The 18,073-nt window shown below is 39.4% G+C and overlaps 1 protein-coding gene across 1 annotated transcript; it reads right to left on the bottom strand.

Moving 5' to 3' along the window:
- Positions 1-10,296: 10,296 nt before the first annotated feature.
- On the bottom strand, positions 10,297-12,425 carry LOC114827633 (thaumatin-like protein 1). Its single transcript, XM_029109743.2, has 3 exons — positions 12,085-12,425; positions 11,269-11,938; positions 10,297-10,797 (listed from the first exon to the last, which is right to left on the bottom strand). Exons 1-3 carry the CDS (start codon positions 12,155-12,157, stop codon positions 10,473-10,475), a joined length of 1,068 nt encoding a protein of 355 aa, XP_028965576.1. The 5' UTR covers positions 12,158-12,425; the 3' UTR covers positions 10,297-10,472.
- Between the last annotated feature and the right edge of the window lie 5,648 nt (positions 12,426-18,073).

Genomic DNA, 18,073 nt, shown 5'->3' with positions numbered 1-18,073 from the left:
TAATGAGGGATCAGAGAAATCAGAGATATGGTTCGATCATGTGGAGAAGACTTTTTGAGTTATGCACAGGCAGGGTAATCTTTCCCTAGAGAGATGGGTCGAGACAACGACATGCTTCTTTCGATTGGGAGCAGAATCTTGGTGGGATCATGAAAGGAGATCCTTATCTGATGCAGATGTTATAGATTGGGATGTTTTCAAACGATTGTTTCAAACCAGATTTGTCCCTCCTGAGTATTTAGATAGTAAGAAGAATGAGTTCACAGACCTGAGGCAGGGCAATATGTCAGCCACTGAGTATCATAGAAGGTTCACAGACTTATCTCGTTATTGCCCCGAGACTGCTGCTAATCCCCGAGAGATGCTTCGTTTATTTAAGAGGGGAACTTGTAAGAAATGGTGTACTATAGCAACCTCTACTCCATATGCTACTTACTATGAGTTCTTTGAGATCTTGCTTCGGATTGAAGATTCGGAGAATGCTCCTGACGATGAAGATAAGGATGTTGGTGGGAATGTCCAGAGGTATAATAACAGAGGACGATCGTCACTTGGCCCAAGAAGGGCTCAAAATTTTAAAATAAGTGGAAACAACTCTAGATCTTCGAGCGGGGGTTCTAACTCCGGTACACCTCAGAAATGAGGCAGGTCCGCTGGTGGTTCTCGTTTTTAGAATCAAGGAAACTCCAGCATTTCAGGTGTTCAGTTTTTTCGCAGATGTAACACCCATCACTATGGCGAGTGTAAGAGAGGAATCAGAGGATGTCTCACTTGCGGACAAACAGGGCATATGGCTTATAATTGTCCCTAGAATCAGAAGAATCAGCCTACTAATCTACCAACTGCCGTCCCTCTACAGCAACTTCCAGCACCTGGTAACAGTCAGCAATTAGGCCACTGTGGAGCCTTCCACTACCAAGGGGGCGTAGTCCCGAATCAAGGAGGACCATACCAGTATACACCTGAGGTTCCCTACTATCAGGGAGGCTATTAGCAGACTCAGGGAGGTTATCCACAGTTTCAGGGAGATTATACACCGTATCAAGGTAACGGAGCACAAATGTATACTGGAGGGCAATATTAGAACCTAGACGTAGCGTCTAGCAATGGAGGTTCAGGCAGACAGGCAAATCCACCCCAGCAGGACCGAAGTAATCAGGGTCGGGGTAATCAGACTTAAGCAAATAGGGGTCATGAAGGCAGACAACAAGTTCAGGGGAGAGTTAACAACATCACCCTTCAGGATGCTCAGGCGAATCCAGACTTGATCATGGGTATGTTGAATGTTCTAAGCCATTTTGCTAAAGTTTTAATTGATTCTGGTGCTACACATTCAGTTATTTCCCATTAGTTTGCTCAAACAACTCAATCACATCCTACTTCACTCGACTACGAGTTAGAGTTCTCGATGCCTAGGGGTGAAATCTGTTTTGTTAGTTGGGAATATCAAGGATGTCCTATCCTTGTCGAAGATGTAGTCTTGCCGGCTAATCTTGTTCCTTTGGATATCGTTGATTTTGACGTTATCTTAGGCCTGGATTGGTTACACTACAATCGTGCCAGGTTGGACTGCTATGAGAAAGTTGTTACTTTTCACTGACTCGGCATGCCTACTGTCACGTTTATCGGTGAGTGCGGTGGTGTAAAGCACGAAGTTATCATTGCCATAAGGGCGAGACGACTGTTGAATAAAGGTTGTCAACGTTACTTAGCTCATGTCGTGCTAGCTGAGGAGACTACTGCATCTGTGGAAGATGTCAGAGTAGTTAGACACTTTCCCAATGTTTTTCCTCAGGAATTACCTGCCTTAGCCCCGGATCGTGAAGTGGAGTTCACCATCGATCTACTTCCAGGAACTAATCTTATTTCTCTTACACCTTATCGTATGGCTCCCACAGAGTTAAAGGAGCTTAAAACTCAGTTGCAATAGTTAGTTGATAAGGGTTTCATTCAACCAAGCATTCCCCCGTAGGGAGCTTCAGTTCTGTTTGTAAGGAAGAAAGATGGAACTTTGAGGTTATGCATCGATTACAGGCAGTTGAATCGAGTAATGATTAAAAATCGTTAATTGTTACCTCGTATTGATAACCTCTTTGATCAGCTTAAAGGTTCTTGTGTGTTCTCGAAGATTGATCTGAGGTCTGGTTACTACCAACTGAAGATCAGAAGCGACGACGTTCCGAAGACAGCTTTCAGAACTCGATATGGTCATTACGAGTTCCTAGTGATGCCATTTGGATTGATTAATGCACCAACAACTTTCATGAACCTGATGAATCGAGTATTTCATCCATATCTCGACAAGTTCGTCATTGTTTTCATAGATGACATTTTGGTGTATTCTAAGAATGAAACTGATCATGCCAGGCATTTGCGTTTGGTTCTAAAGACGTTAAAGGTAAATCGGTTGTATGCTAAGTTCAGCAAATGTCAGTTTTGGCTGGATCAAGTGTCATTTTTAAGGCACGTGGTATCAGCTCAGGGTGTGTTTGTGGATCCTTAGAAAATAGCAGCTGTGGAGAATTGGGAACAACCGAACAGTTACGGAAGTTCGAAGCTTTCTTGGTCTTGCTGGTTATTATCGACGCTTCGTGAAAGACTTTTCGACCATAGCACTACCTCTGACAAAATTGACTAGAAAAGACATTCATTTTGTGTGGAGTAGTGAATGTGAGCAGAGTTTCTAGCAGTTGAAGTATCTTCTTACTCATGCACCTGTCTTAGCACTTCCCGGTTATGGTGGGAACTTCGAGATCTACAGTGATGCGTCTCTGAATGGTCTTGGTTATGTGTTAATGCAGCATGATAAAGTGATTGCTTATGCATCGCGACAGTTAAAGCCCCATGAGAAGAACTATCCTACTCATGACCTCGAGTTGGCAACGATCATCTTTGCTTTAAAAATCTGGAGGCACTATCTTTATGGGGAAAAGCGTAAGATCTTCACTGATCATAAGAGCCTTAAGTACATCTTCAACCAGTCGAACCTCAATCTCCGGCAGCGGAGGTGGGTAGAGTTGCTCAGTGATTATGACTGCACCATTGAGTATCACCCAGGTCGTGCCAATTCAGTAGGTGATGCTCTTAGTAGGATGTCTCATAACCAACTTAATGCTCTTTATGCTAGTTGCATTCCTCTTTTGACTGACTTGAGATCCACTGGAGTGGCTTTGAAAGAGGGTGGTCGGGGGGCCCTAATTGCCAGTTTTCAGGTCAGACCGATTTTGTTGGATCGTGTTCTCGAAGCTCAGATGAACGATACAGAATCTAAGGAATTGATACAGGCAGTGTTAGACGAGAAAAAGAATGACCTCTGGATTAAAGATCCTGACGGCATGCTTATGCAAGGCGAATGGATGTATGTACCGAATGTTGAGGAACTAAAGAAAGACATGTTGGATGAAGCGCATATTTCTGCTTATGCAATGCATCCAGGGAGCACCAAGATGTATCATACCATCCGACACTTCTACTATTGGCCAGGTATGAAAAGAGAAGTTGCAAAGTATGTTAGTCGTTGTGCAATTTGCCAGCAGGTTAAGGCAGAAAGGAAAAGATTGTTTGGATTACTGCAACCACTCCCGATACCACAGTGGAAATGGGAAGATATTACGATGGATTTCGTGTACAAGTTACCTCGTATGCGAAATGGTTACGATGGTATCTGGGTGGTGGTTGATCGACTTACCAAATTAGCACACTTCATACCCATTCGTGAGAATTACTCGTTAAGTCAGTTGGTCGAACGGTTCATCTCTAAAGTGGTTAGGTACCATGGAGTCCCAGTTAGTATCATTTCTGACCGGGATCCTAGATTCACTTCGAAATTCTGGGTAGCTTTTCAGGAAGCTTTGGGATCGAGATTACTCTACAGCACCGCCTATCATCCTCAAACAGATGGGCAGTCAGAGAGAACTATCCAAACTTTGGAAGATATGTTGAGATCGTCAGTTTTACAATTTGGAGACGCTTGGCATAAGCGCTTACCGTTGATAGAGTTCGCGTACAACAACAACTTCTATTCTAGTATTGGTATGGCACTGTTTGAGGCGTTGTATGGAAAACCATGTTGTACTCCACTTTATTGGTCTGAGGTTGGCGAACGAGTTTTAGTGGGCCCTGAGATCATGGAGGAGACGACACAGAACATTAAGGTGATAAAGGCTAACTTGAAAGCGGCCCAGGATCGGCAAAAAAGTATCGCCAACAGACATTCTACAGACAGAGTTTATGAGGTTGGTGATTAGGTATTCTTGAAATTATCGCCGTGGAAAGGTGGTGTGCGATTCGGCAAGAAAGGGAAACTCAGCCCTAGGTATATCGGGCCGTACCAGATCTTTGAATGAGTTGGGGAAGTTGCTTATCGACTTGCTTTGCCACCAGAGTTGGCAAGAGTGCATAATGTGTTTCATGTATCAATGCTACAGAGGTACGTTTCTGATCTGTCACATGTAATCCCTCCTCAGCCTCTGGAGATCAATCCAGAATTGACCTATGATGAGGTTCCAGTGACTATCCTTAATTGGAAGGATAAGGTTCTTAGGAACAAGACCATGCAGATGGTGAAGGTTTTGTGGATGAACCACTCAGTAGAGGAAGCCATTTGGAAGACAAAAGAATGTATGCGAGATATGTATCCACGTCTATTTTATGGCTTTGATAGTAGTCAGTATTGAAATTTGTGGACGAAATTTTTATAAGGGGGTAGATTTTGACGACTCGTCCCTAATTTTCCTATGTAATTTCTCCCCGAGTATATGTATTGACGATTATGCCCTTATTGGCAAGTGACGTGGACTTATTCTTAGCGCTTTCCTTTTTATTTCTCGTTATCGCATTTAAATTGTACACGCTAGTACGGGTAGGCGTAGATTTTAAAGTGAAAAAAATATCTACTTCGGATAGATTTTGATTTCCTTTTACTGTAGGAAATCTAAAAACATATCCATTGGATTCCTTTTTATCCTACCCGTGCATCTTCTCCATTATTTACTCACCAATCCTAACTATTCCTGCACCCTATCAGAAAGGTAAACATCCTATCTCTCTTTCTCTCTCTTCTCCCTCTCCCACGCCGAGTTCTTCTTATTCTTCCTCTCTGCAACAACCATAAAACACACCAAAACTCACAAACGCGAAAAACAAATTACACCATTGTTATCATCTCAGTCCCACGATCACAACCATGTCCTTGAAATCTGGTGTGGACGAGTTTTAACTCACCAACTCGAAAGGTCGACTCAACGAGTTCGACATATCGATTTTCAAGCCATTTATGGCTTAGGTGAGCTTTGAGAAACCTTTAGAACCTTCATTTCATTTCTATGGGTTGTTATTGATCCTTTGTTTGTGTTTTGGCGTGTGGTTTTACCTAGAAACTCGAGAACAAGGAGGACCTGCGTTTTTCATTCTAGAACTGTGGCCATTTAGTCACTTTCAAGCCATTTTTCTGGTCAACCTCGACCACAACTGGACTTCTTCTAGTACAAACTTGTTCTCTACACTCCTAACTTCAAAATGGCTTTTGAATCACTGAGTTTGGTCAAGTATCGAGTTAGAAATCAACTTTGGAAGTTAGGAAGAAAATTTCAGTTTTTGGAAAATTTGTAACCGTCGTCGTTTAGCCACTTTCAGGCCAAATTTCTAATTAACTCGGACTATATTCTAACTTTCTATGAATTGGGATCGGTAGACCACATTCCTAGCTTTAATTTGGCTTTTGTAGAAGTGAATTTGGTTAAGAATTCGTTAGGAGCTCTGGAAGTTGGACTAAAAATCTACAAAAACTGCAGACTTTCGCGAGGAAGGTGAGTACAGTGTACTCGCAGGGCGCGTGGGTTTTTCTGTTATGTGCTTTAATTAATGCTATTTTTGTTATTTCACATATAGGGGAAACTTATCCCGAGGATTTTCGAGGCCAAGCTAGGCTCGAGGGCTACGACCCAGCGACGTATTTGTGAGTGAGCAGTTGTTTTATACCTATATATATATTTATAGTTTCCGTAAATGCATATTTACTTCACTTTTACGCCTATATTGCCTAGTATCATTATTGTGATATAAACTGTGATAAATGCTACTATATGTTTGTGATATTACTGTCATGGCATTTATACATATTTGTACATGCTCATCTTGATGCACCCGGTGTTAGTACTCACCCTAGGGCTAGGGCCAGTCCTTCATGTGTATGTTCACATCTACACCGTTCGCTCACCTTGGATCCAAGTTAGGTGTCAGTCCTGTCAGGTAAATTGCACTTAGTCAATCCGACTTGTATGTGATGTGCTTTTGCACCAGTCTTCACATGATCGTTGTACTAGAGCATATTGATTATACCCAGTCATGTTCGTGTCAGAATCTATCTGTTCGAACTTGTGTGTCAGCTTAGATGGATGAGCACTTAGCTATACTTGATTATCACCTGATTATTACTGTGGCATTCGATACATCATTACTTGGCATATTTCTGATTATTATACTGCTTTAATAGTATCGAATTATCGTTTATATACTTGAGTAGTATGTTTAAGGAAACTATACTTATTTTACGGCGAGAGGTTAGTATATTCAAAGATAAAGGTTTTCTTATAAGCATTGTTTTGCTGACCCACTCAACTTTGTTTTTCGCCCCTCCAGGACCTAGATAGCTGTACTCTTTGTGGCACTCGAGGAATCCCGGCAGTTCTGACATTTCCTTCTGTTTTAGACGTATGAACTTATCACTATTATGTAATAAGTGTACTTTGGTTGCTTTGACTACTCTTCTGTAGTCTCACTGTCTATTACGCTCTGAATAATTGTAGTGGGTTCAACCCACGAATTGCGCACTCTTTCAATGTTTAGTTCTAATTAGTTTTAATCTTATTCACTTTTTACATCACTTACCCTTATGGTTACGTCACCTCACGATGATGGCCAGCATGCTTCGACCTTTCCAGGTTGGGGTGTGTCACTTTACCCTTTATTTTGTCCTTATCGTTAAAACTCAAAGTTGTGAGATACTTGTGTTAAAAAATTAACTTAGAAAAAATAAAACTTTCTACCACTTATTTAATAACACGTGATATACCATTGTGTTTCAGGCATAATGAAAATTTTCTCGTTAAATTTTCGCAAAAGAAAAGAAGAAAAACTTTTGTTGGGACTAAGGACTCGTTTGTCAATTGTTTTAAAATGATTGAAACCATTTTTAGATAAAATGGTTTTGGATTTTAAAAGTACTTGAAATGTTTCCCGCTAAAAGGACAAGTTATGTACTTCTTGTTGGGAACACATCAAATGCTTTTCAAAAATTAACTTGCATTCTTACTAAAATTTGTTTATAAAATATTGGGAACTTTAACGAAAAGCTCTGGTACTGTTCACTTTAACAAAAAACCACGTTTTTACACTAAAAAGTCAGTCCTTGTACTATTTACTTTACCCTTTATTTTGTTCTTATCATTAAAACTCAAAATTTTCAAGCCATTTTCATTAGTTTTTCTTAAAATATTTTATCTAAAAGTTTAAAAAACTTCTGCCCGACTATAAGCTATCCGCCTACATCGACATAATCACAACGCAAATTGTGCAAAGATTGGTCCAAAAAGTGGGTCTGAAGTTATACGAAAATTTTCAAAGGTGGGCCAAAGAAAACCTAAATTCTCATCTCAACAGTGTCAACATCATGTTCCTTTTACGGGAAGAAAAGCTGAGGGCTTATGATTAGTAATGTTAAAAGAAATCAAAATTTTAAATCAAATTTACAAACTAAATAATATGTCATCAATAAAAAATAAGCATGTTAATAAGTATTTAATTAATAATTTAATTATTAATAACTATATTATTTGGTTTTTAAATTTAGTTTTAAAAATTTAGTCTCTCTAATATTATCCTTACATATCCACTTAGTATCATCCATAGTCTAGTGATATTCTTCTTCACTTGTAAGTGAGATATCTTTAGTTCAATTCTCGTCAATGGCAAATTTGAACTACATTATTGCTAGTCTATTGTGAAGCTAAGCCTACTGTCTCCCCTTTAGTGTAGATAATATTGTTATTTGCACAAATGTGCCACTTTTGGTCCAAATCCCTCTTTATTTTAAGGATTTGTAAAGATTTGATTTGTATTTGTTCTTGGGTCCCCAACACCCACTCAGGATTAAGTTATTTCCCTTTAAAATCCAACTAACGACTTCAACCACAATGCACTATCTCACCAAACCAAAATTATAACATGGAAATAACTTAGGGTTTCGTTCCTTCTTGTGTCTATAATATTTAGAAAATTGTTATTAGCACTCCAATAATCACATTTTACGCTCCTCACAATCATATTTTTTTTTCTAATTATAGAAAGTTTGAAGTGCAAAATAAAATTTTTAGAATGCCAATAATAATTCTTAATATTTATTGTATACTCAACGTTGTATAACAAGTGCAATAAATCTCGATAAATGGATATTCAATAAAATCACAACATTAGTTAAATAATAAAAAGATAATGCTAGAGAAATAAAATTTGCAAACTAAATGATATGTTACCAATAAGAATGAACACGTTTATCAACGCCTAAGTCATAATCCAATAATCAACTTTTATGTCATTCTAGTCTCGACTAGAGCCGGTGTACTAAAATTATAACCTTGCTAAATGCAGAAGATAATAATTTTTTTTTAAATCATTTAAGGCCTAACGAATATAAATTAATAAGTGACGAGATACATAAAAGAAAAAACACATAAATATTCATAATACATATTTAGGATTTTTTTTTTACTTTAAAAACTCATTTGTAAGTGATAGTTTTTAAGTTCATTTCACGTTAAAGGAGAATTCAAATCAAAGTATTATGGTTAACCCATTGTGAGTCCACTCTCATACTCTCATAATGTAGATATCGTATATATTAAAAAGACAACTTACATTTTCTCAATTCAACTTCTCAAAATATGCCTCCAAAGTATATTTTATCTTCGAGGGCATTAAGTTTGGGGGAAAAAAAAACTTGATTTAGTTCTTAAATTATCTTACAAATTTAAAGTCATATATGTACATTTGTTGCTTTTATAAGATATCATGCATCATTGTTAAAAAATAAAAAATGAAACAAAACATAAAATAAAATAAACTTCTTAAATCAAATACTGTTCATTTATTGATATAATGGAAAGGTGTCATGCCTTTTCATGACGGCGTGGGTTCGAAATTCATCGGTGACTAATTTAACATTTAACTTACTACCGCTATCGTTTCACTCAAAAAAAACAACCTCTCTAAAATAATAATAGTTTTTCTTAGGAGCAGCCTCTCCATAAATGAGGGTAAGGCTAGCCGACATTCACCTCTCTCAGATCCTGCTTAAAACGGGAACCTTGTGCACTGGGTACGACCGTTTTTTTTTTTTCTTAGTCCCAGTAATATTCGTTTATAGAGATTGTATTGTAGATAAGTTTTTTTTTATCTGTGATTGCACATATTCAGAATTTACTCCAACAAGTTGTCCCAAAAAATTTGAACGTTGAAGGTTTGAACTCTCACGAGTCATAAGAAAAAAAGGTAGACAGATAGTAAACATAAACTTGAAATGCCTGCAAAGTGGTGCCTCTCTGTCAAACGGAAAGCAGCCTACAATTGTACTCACCCATTCACATTATAGTATTATTCACTTCCCTTTCGAGAGAAACCTTCACAGCCACGAATAAATTCTATTTCTTTTGATAAAAAATCAAAGCAGAAAACAAAACCCAAAAGCAAATATCCAGTTGAAGATAAAAAAAAACTGATCAATACGTCATCGCTGTGTAGTGATATATGATCAATTACATCTTCATTATTAAAGACTGAGTATTTCTACAACCAAATGTCCAAACCCAATCATTCAAGCTAATTCCCCGTTCTAAAGCCATCTAAAGTTAAAAGAACGGTTCTCAATCCTCATTTGTTGCTTTAATAAGTACATACCGGCAGAACTTTCAGACAAGAGCCTTGAGTGGGAAGAAAAAGGGCTTCTACTACTACATAAAGGGCTTGACTACAACTCGGAATGCCTGTTTGAAATCCCGGACTAATTACACGACACTAGTGTTATAGGTTTTCCACGTAATGTTTCATAATTAATTTGAAAAACCGTCACCTTGGCGTATTTGTTTGACAGAAGTCCTTGCTACCCAAAAAAAAAAAAGTTCAAAGAGAGAAAATGATCAACTTTCTTATGCGTATGTTACAATGATGAGGGAATCTTAATGGATTTTACCATCTTGATGAATCTGTAAGCTTTTCCTACCAAAAGCAAAACTCCGGCGACACTAAAACACTCAAAAGCTCTGTAGAATTCACATTGCAGACCAACAAGACAAGGGATCATAGAGTTGGAAGGAAACTTACCTGCGCCCGTTGTTTAACATTTATCGTCATGTGCTACTCACATGATCTAACAAATGTACGACACTCATCACATGCAACGGGTGCATGAAAGTTATGGCCTACAAGTAAAGATAGGACAAGACGATACATAAAATTGCTGGGGTAGTGAGTGTTGAGTGTAGAGTGGGGAGAGGCACTGTCTTAGGTGAGTCTCCCATGGCCAAACCAGCTAGCCATGACCCGTCAGCCAGCATTGCTTCGCCAGCCCCGGTGCCGGAACCTGCCCCAGTACCCGTATCCACACCTGTACCAGAACCGGACACTGCACCGCCTGAGCCGGCACCTGAATCTGAATAAGTGAACCCGGGATCCGACCCGGCAGTAGCAGCCCCTTGTGATGGTGTTGCTGTCATTGGTGTGGTTGAATCTCTAGAAGATTTCTGACTGCATGCCCACATGATCAAATGTTAGGGGAAAAAAAGCATATAAAACAACTAATTTATCACAAACCAAATAGTGTGACAGTCCAAAGTGATGAAAATAATACATATTCACATGCAAAAGCAACCCCAACAACCTAAATTAATTAAATAAAAACCCAAATATTAAAAACAAAATACTCCAAAACATAATCAAACATTAAAAAGAGAAACTTTGGCAGCATGGCATTGGCAATTAGCCACTAAATCATCCACACCAAAGTGAAAATCACAAAATGAGAGAATATTAGATCTTATTTATATTTTTTAGAGAATAATCTTTAACTTTGTTGCTGTTTTATAACAAGTCAGGAACTCATAAGATCTTGTGTTCGAATCCGCTCGAATAAATTTTAAAATGAAAATCCCCGACCGATGAGTTGTACAAAAGCTTGTGAGACAATAAAGCAAAAGCATGTAGCTTTAATTTATTTACCTTGGGGAAGAGGGGCAAAACGTCACCGTATAATCAGCACCGGTGCAAGTAAACGTACTCGTAGCATCGTAGTAGGCGTAGCTATACGACTTGGGGCACGCCGCCTTAAACATCTGCGAGTAAACCGACGGGCTACAAGTGTTGGGTGTAGCATACGCGCCGCTGCAACAGTACTCGGGAGTCCCAAACGCCTCGCACGCGCTCTTACAAGCGTCGCCGTCTCCGACTCTCAACTCAGTCGGGCACATCCTGTTCAGATCGGAGGAGCACCCGGTCGAGGCGCACTGACCCGACCCGCCGGTCCCCTCGACGAAAACGGGCAAGTTGTACCCGTCTACGAGGCTAACGTCATAAAAGTCCTGTCCCCCGGTGCCGAGAGTAAACTCGGCAAGCGTCGCAGGCGGGGAGGCTCCGGCGCCGTTGCATTCGACTTGGCCAGAGCCACAGTCGCCGGTGGTGCAGGACCCGGAACCGGATCCGTCGAAACTGCAGCCGGTTCGGGCCCAGAAACGACCGGACCAGCCGGTTGGGGCTTGGAAAGTGCGGGCGGTTTGTTTGGGAAGCTCGAATCCGGTGGAGTCGAGACTAGGACTGTTGGCGTTAGCGAGAATGCCGGGCCACACTGTGTAGTCGCATCTGTTGACGAATGTGAATGTCGTCGCTAATACACCTGAAAAACAAAACAGAGAGAGAGAGAGAGAGAGAGAGAGTTGTGAAGGTGTTAGTGAAAATGTGAGTTTGGAGAGTGACCCAGATGAGATTACGGAAAACCCATGAAAGCAGAGAGGCTGAGAGAGTGAAAGTTTGGAGCTTTACCTGTGGAAGCCATGGCTAGTAAGAGAAGAAGGATGACGGTGAGAGAAGGGAAGGATGTAAAGAAGGGATCCATGTGGAGCTTGTTATGATTTTTTCTCTGTGTTGGGACTTTATTCTAAAACAAAGTTGGAGGCTGGCGGCGGCCTACGAGGGAGGAGGATGGCGGTGATGTTGGAGGCTTTGGAAGTGAGGACAATGCAGGGGGTTTATGGGAGAGAGACACAGAGGGAGAGACTGGAGGGAGGGAGGGAAGCACTTGAGAGGGAGGGCGAATGGGGTCCAATACAGCTAAAAACGACAATTTTGGTATGGGGAGTGGGGACTGAGGGGACTTGGAGACTGAGCATGAGAGATACAAATCAACTATAAAATAGTAGCTATGTCAGTCTCTGTGTTTTTTCCTCAAGAATATGAAAACAAGTTATACAAATTATATGTTATAGATACACTATACGGTACTAAGCCTTTGTGTCAAAATACAATGTCGATTAGAAATAATTTTATACACATCTTTGCATCATGTGTATGGAACATCATGTTATTTGAACACTATACCACATAACATCTGAAGAAAATATAAACTTATACAATATATGTGTCCATTGCAGAGGTGCAAGAGAGACTTTTATGTGACGAGTTTATTTTTATTGTAGCGTTTCAAACCATTAATATATGGCTATCGGCAAAAACTTTTACATAAGAGCATATATTAGTGATTCGAGATGACACAATGATGATGAACTCATTTCACTTATTGCAATATCTATTGTCCACCTAATTATAATTAACAAATTGTTATTGTACACATGTCATAATATAATCTACACATTTTCATAATGATCATTCAAAGATTGTGTACAATAAATCAATTAAGTTTGAGGTCATTTAGTTATTCATATATATATTAAATTAGTGTATAGTTCATCATGAAGATCTCATATGTTACCAGAGCCGGTCGCTTCATTTGGTAATATAATAATGAACTATCTATAATTTGATTGAGCTTTACTAGAAATTACCAAACATATCGCTTGATTGGCTTCACTTAAATAGATTGGTTTGGTCTAAAACAATCACAAATAAACTAATATAAGCGTTTAGACAAGTTGAATGAGAAATACATTATGAACTAGTCCTCCAAATTTGTACATGAAATGAAATCCCTGCAATTAACAAACCCATGTCTTTTCTCAGTAAAAGAATTCAACATGTTTATGCAAAATCATTTTTATTTACACACCAAATGAACGCGGGAGCTATACGCTATGGATGATGATTCTCTACCCTCCTATTCTCATCCCCTTTCATCCCCTCCTCTTACACATTATTTTTTGTTTTATTATCTCTATAAAAAAAAATCAATATAAGATGTTGATATGCCTTAACCGTGATCGTTCAAATAGGAGGGCATGGAAGGGTAGAGAGATTAGGAGAGTAAAGAATCATCCTCCATAAGCTATTCCAGTACGCGAATCCTTAACAGTTTGATGGGTAAGGCAGTGCATGATTTACTTACACGAGTTAGTTTTTTTTTTTTTTTTTTTTTTGAGAAGAAACGATAGTGGTATTTCATTGAACTTCACAAACAATGACAAGGGTTGCCAATCGGGTACATAAGCTCCAGTGATCAAGAAATTGATCTGGAATAAATTTGCGCAAGTAAGCAAACAACAACAAACCCCTAAACGGCTACCACAAGCACTGCCCTACCCTACAAGATGTTTCTAGTATGAATTTGTCACAAAAACACGATAGACGCAACAAATTAATACTGGCAAACACATAGGTCATTGCATAAGTGCTAGGCTACATAGAGTCATCGCAAGCAAGATCACAATAAGTCATCATTGAAAGACGAGACCACATACCAATCTCATAAAGCGAAGACAAATCCAGTCACTACAAAACATGAGACCACAATTTATAGGGCGAGGCAACAAAACCAACTACATACTACTCTGAGAAAGAAAGGAACCACCGGTCAGTTCAATTCATTGACCAAAACACAAACTAAGACCACACCATTAGCACACTAGTGAGCTCCACAACATCCCTGAAAAGATCAGGTCGCACAAGGCAGAGTCACATGTTATGGTTGCACAAGACAGTTATGCGTCATTGAACGCTCGAGGTAGCAGGTCCACAGGATCTGAGTGGGCAAGGATGCAGCCACCAAATTGGAGAGTAGAGCATCATAGCCACGGAAACAAGCTGATGGAAGTGGAACTAACCCACCAACAACCATAAATCCTACCTCAACTGCTAATTAAGCCACAAATCAAGGAAAGAACCTTGAAACAGACAGCTGCAGATCTGGGTAGAGGCACAAAACAGTGGGAAAGAAATACCGGAGAGGGAGATGAGGCGCAATTGAAACTAAGAGAGGGTAAAGGGAGATGAGGGGAAAGGGGAAGACATGGGAGAGAGGGCGGGGCATTGAAAGGGAAGGGAATGAAGGGTGAAAAACAGAGGCAGATGGGTTACTAGAAGGTTAGGAGGGGAGAGATAGGTTAGGAGGAGGGTGAAGAGTGGATGCGGTCGACTCCAAGCCGGAGCGAGGAGCATACGGCTAAGATTGCAGAAAAGTTAGGGTTTGGTTTTAGGAAGGAGAGTCGGGGAGAGAGCAGGATTGCAGGACATCAATTTACTCACACGAGTTAAGTCAATAAAGAGTCGAAGATTTAGGAAGTAATGCGACCCACTAAGTCTTTTTTCGTTGCGTACTTATCACATCACTCATAATGACACACCCCGATCCTAGAATCAAGGCATGTTGGCCGTCACGTGAGCGTGACGTAACCATAAGTGCGGTGCGGAAGCAAAATAAGAGAATTACGAAAGAGTAAAAACCAACTACTAGCAAGAATAACCAAAAGCATGCTAGAGAGAGTTAAAGTATGCAACACACAATTTCAGAGCATAAGCAACTAGGTGCAGTCAAGTAAGACTATAATTAAGTTACAACACCCGCAGGTGAGTCCTACATTAGGAGAGTCTGTCAGAACGCCGAAGAGAGCCTCGTGAGCCACCAACTGCTAACTAGAACCTGGAGGGGTGCAAAACAAAATTGAGTGGGTCAGTAAAACAAAACTTTTTGAAAACCTTTCATTTAAAACATTTATAACCCCTCGCTGTAAAACCTGTATACTTTCCTAGAAAATAGCATACTAGCATAATACTTTTCATTTATCTCAAATCATCAATCTTTCTTAAAAACCAGAAAGTATGCCATGTTAAAAACTTTCAAAAACATAATGAATGATGCATCAATGTAACAGGTGAAATAATGAATTAACCGGAGACCCTGTAGTTGATCCTGTACGGTTAATTATATAGCTCAACATCAAATCCATCCGGAGTCACCTCGGTGACCTATACGGCACTACACTGCATTTACATCGAAACTACCTGAAGTAGTCTGTACGATAAGGATGGTGTAATAATAATACGCTCTAGTGCTTCTCTCATCAAACATCTGTGTACACAATCTAAGGTCACCTATCAGTCGGAACCCTCTCATGGTCTGTACGACATGCACCTACTTGAATCCAAGGTGAGCGTGCGATGCGAGGTGAATAATATAAGCACTAACACCATGATTGCAGGTTATGAGCTATCAACATAATACATATCAACAATGCACATGAATAACATAAACTCACCTGATACTCACATGTGTGTCCACAACACCAATTCACATATATATATATATATGCATCAATTATCAATTCATATAACTCATATCATGTATGCATGGCATTTGAAAACGTATTTTCGTTCAAACTCAATTTCTGGGAAACATATAAATAGTATATAGGTATAAACAAAAATATTGCACACTCACTGATAAGTCGAAGGGTCGTAACCCCCGTGACGTCCCTAGATGCGCTCATCCTCGGGATAGGTGTCACCTATATGTGAAATAACTATAAAAACGTTATTTTAAAGCATATAACCAACAATTCGTAATAACTTCTCATACGATGCTCAAATCGGGTATATGAATATACCACAGTGACCTACTCGACGTCACGGACGTCGACAAATTTTTAAAATAATTTTTGGGCTTGTCACGCGCCCCCACGCGCGTCTTTTTCCTCAACCAGTCATCGGACCGGTTTTTCCAGTGGCCGGATTCTGGGCATTTTTCAAACGCCTTGTTCTTCGTCATTTCTCAACCCTTTTCTTCGTATTTTATACCAAAATGAAGCCCTAAACATGTAGTTTCACGTTACACTACTTTAAGGCTCTAAAAATCACGAAATCTCACCGGAGAAATTCCAAGAAATCGGCCAACTTCGAACTACACGATCCCGACGTCCAAAACTTCCAAACGAACGTCCCCGAGCTTCATGAAAACCTCTTAAAGCTCACTATGAGCTTGGATTGTCCTAAAAATCAACCAACATAAAGTTCATGAATAGTGCCAAAATCGGTGCTTGTGATTTCGACGTGAAATCGAAAGATTTCTTACCTGAAATGGGTGTGGTTGAGTTCGTATAGTCCTCACGAGCACGATGGTACCTTCACAATCTTCGATCCGTGCTTGTAGGCTCGATGGTGAGTGTGTCCGTACGGTTTCGAGAGTGAGAGAGAGACTGAACAGAGAGGAGAGAGAGAGAGCACGGGGAAGAGGGAGGGAAAAGGTTGTCCCGAGTGTGTGTTGTGTGGTCCATCCAAAAAAACAAGTCCAACTCACAACCCTAGCCACACAAACATACATATCACTTTATTAAATCAAACTTAATTCATTTCCAAGAATTTAGGAATGTATGTTTTAAACCAATTATATGTCACACACACATACCTTAGTACCCGCTAAGGGTAATTCCGTCATATCACGTCCTCGATGAATAAAATCCCGGGACGGGCTGTGACACATAATGTCTCTAAATTTAGAGAAATAGACAAAATAACTCATTTTTCTTAATCTTGGGATAGAAATATGATAAACCGGTCATGCACACCATGCACAAAATCAAAATTACTAAAATACTAAAAACCCTCAGCTTATTGCATCACTTATCACATTTAGAAGAGAATGATGTCGAGAGAGCTCTGGGTTTCTGGGTTGAGCGTAGATCTCTGAGCTCGGATTTAGAAGAGAGAGAAGTCCAAAGAGAGGTAAGAAAAGTGGGCTAGGTTTTGGGTTGATCTCATACCTCTGATTTCGAACATATGGATGTCGAGTGTGAGGTGAGTAGAGTAAGGTTGGGGTTTTCAGGTTTTAGCTTAGATCTGTGAGCTATGTGTGCTATTCTTCCATAACCAAACACAACAAATTGTTCCATCCTTAAAGATAGGACGTTTGTACCATATTTTCCGTTTGGCCAAAAAGTTCCATTTTTTTCACACATATTTTATTGTTAAAAATAATAGACATGTTATTTTAATTTTCTTGAACTTTAAAATTAAGGAACATATGACATCTTTTTATTGGGACAAATTAAAAAATGAGTACATAGACCCAATTTTGTATTGCTTTTTTTCACAAATGCTTATTCACTTTATAGTTAAGCAATAAAAAAATATTTGGTAAAAATAAATTATTCTGTTTATTTTAAAAGTAATGGCCTCTAGACATCGACTTTTAAAACCAGCATTAGGTTACTTTTAAAAATCACTTTAATAAAAAACAAAGTTGAGCCTTTAATTAATATTTTTAATTCCTTTAATACGCTCATTAATTTTAAAAAATGACATTATTTATTCTTATAAACACATTTTATCCTTCATGAACAAAGTGATCACCACTACAACCTTGATCTCTTACACCACCATTTTCATTACCACCGCCATTGCTACCACCAGCACCACACCACAATTGCGCCGCCGCCACCATTATCACCACAACCAAAACTGCCACTACCATCGTTGCTGCCATCGCCACCACTGCCATCACAACAACAATCGCAACTATCGCCATTGTCGCCACCCACCACACCCCTTTATTGGCACCACCACCATCACAACCATTGTTGTCGTCGTC

The sequence above is a fragment of the Malus domestica genome, chromosome 10 (genome assembly GCF_042453785.1).
Source record: "Malus domestica chromosome 10, GDT2T_hap1".
Taxonomy (NCBI): Eukaryota; Viridiplantae; Streptophyta; class Magnoliopsida; order Rosales; family Rosaceae; genus Malus; species Malus domestica.
This window is presented reverse-complemented; position numbering and strand designations above follow the sequence as displayed.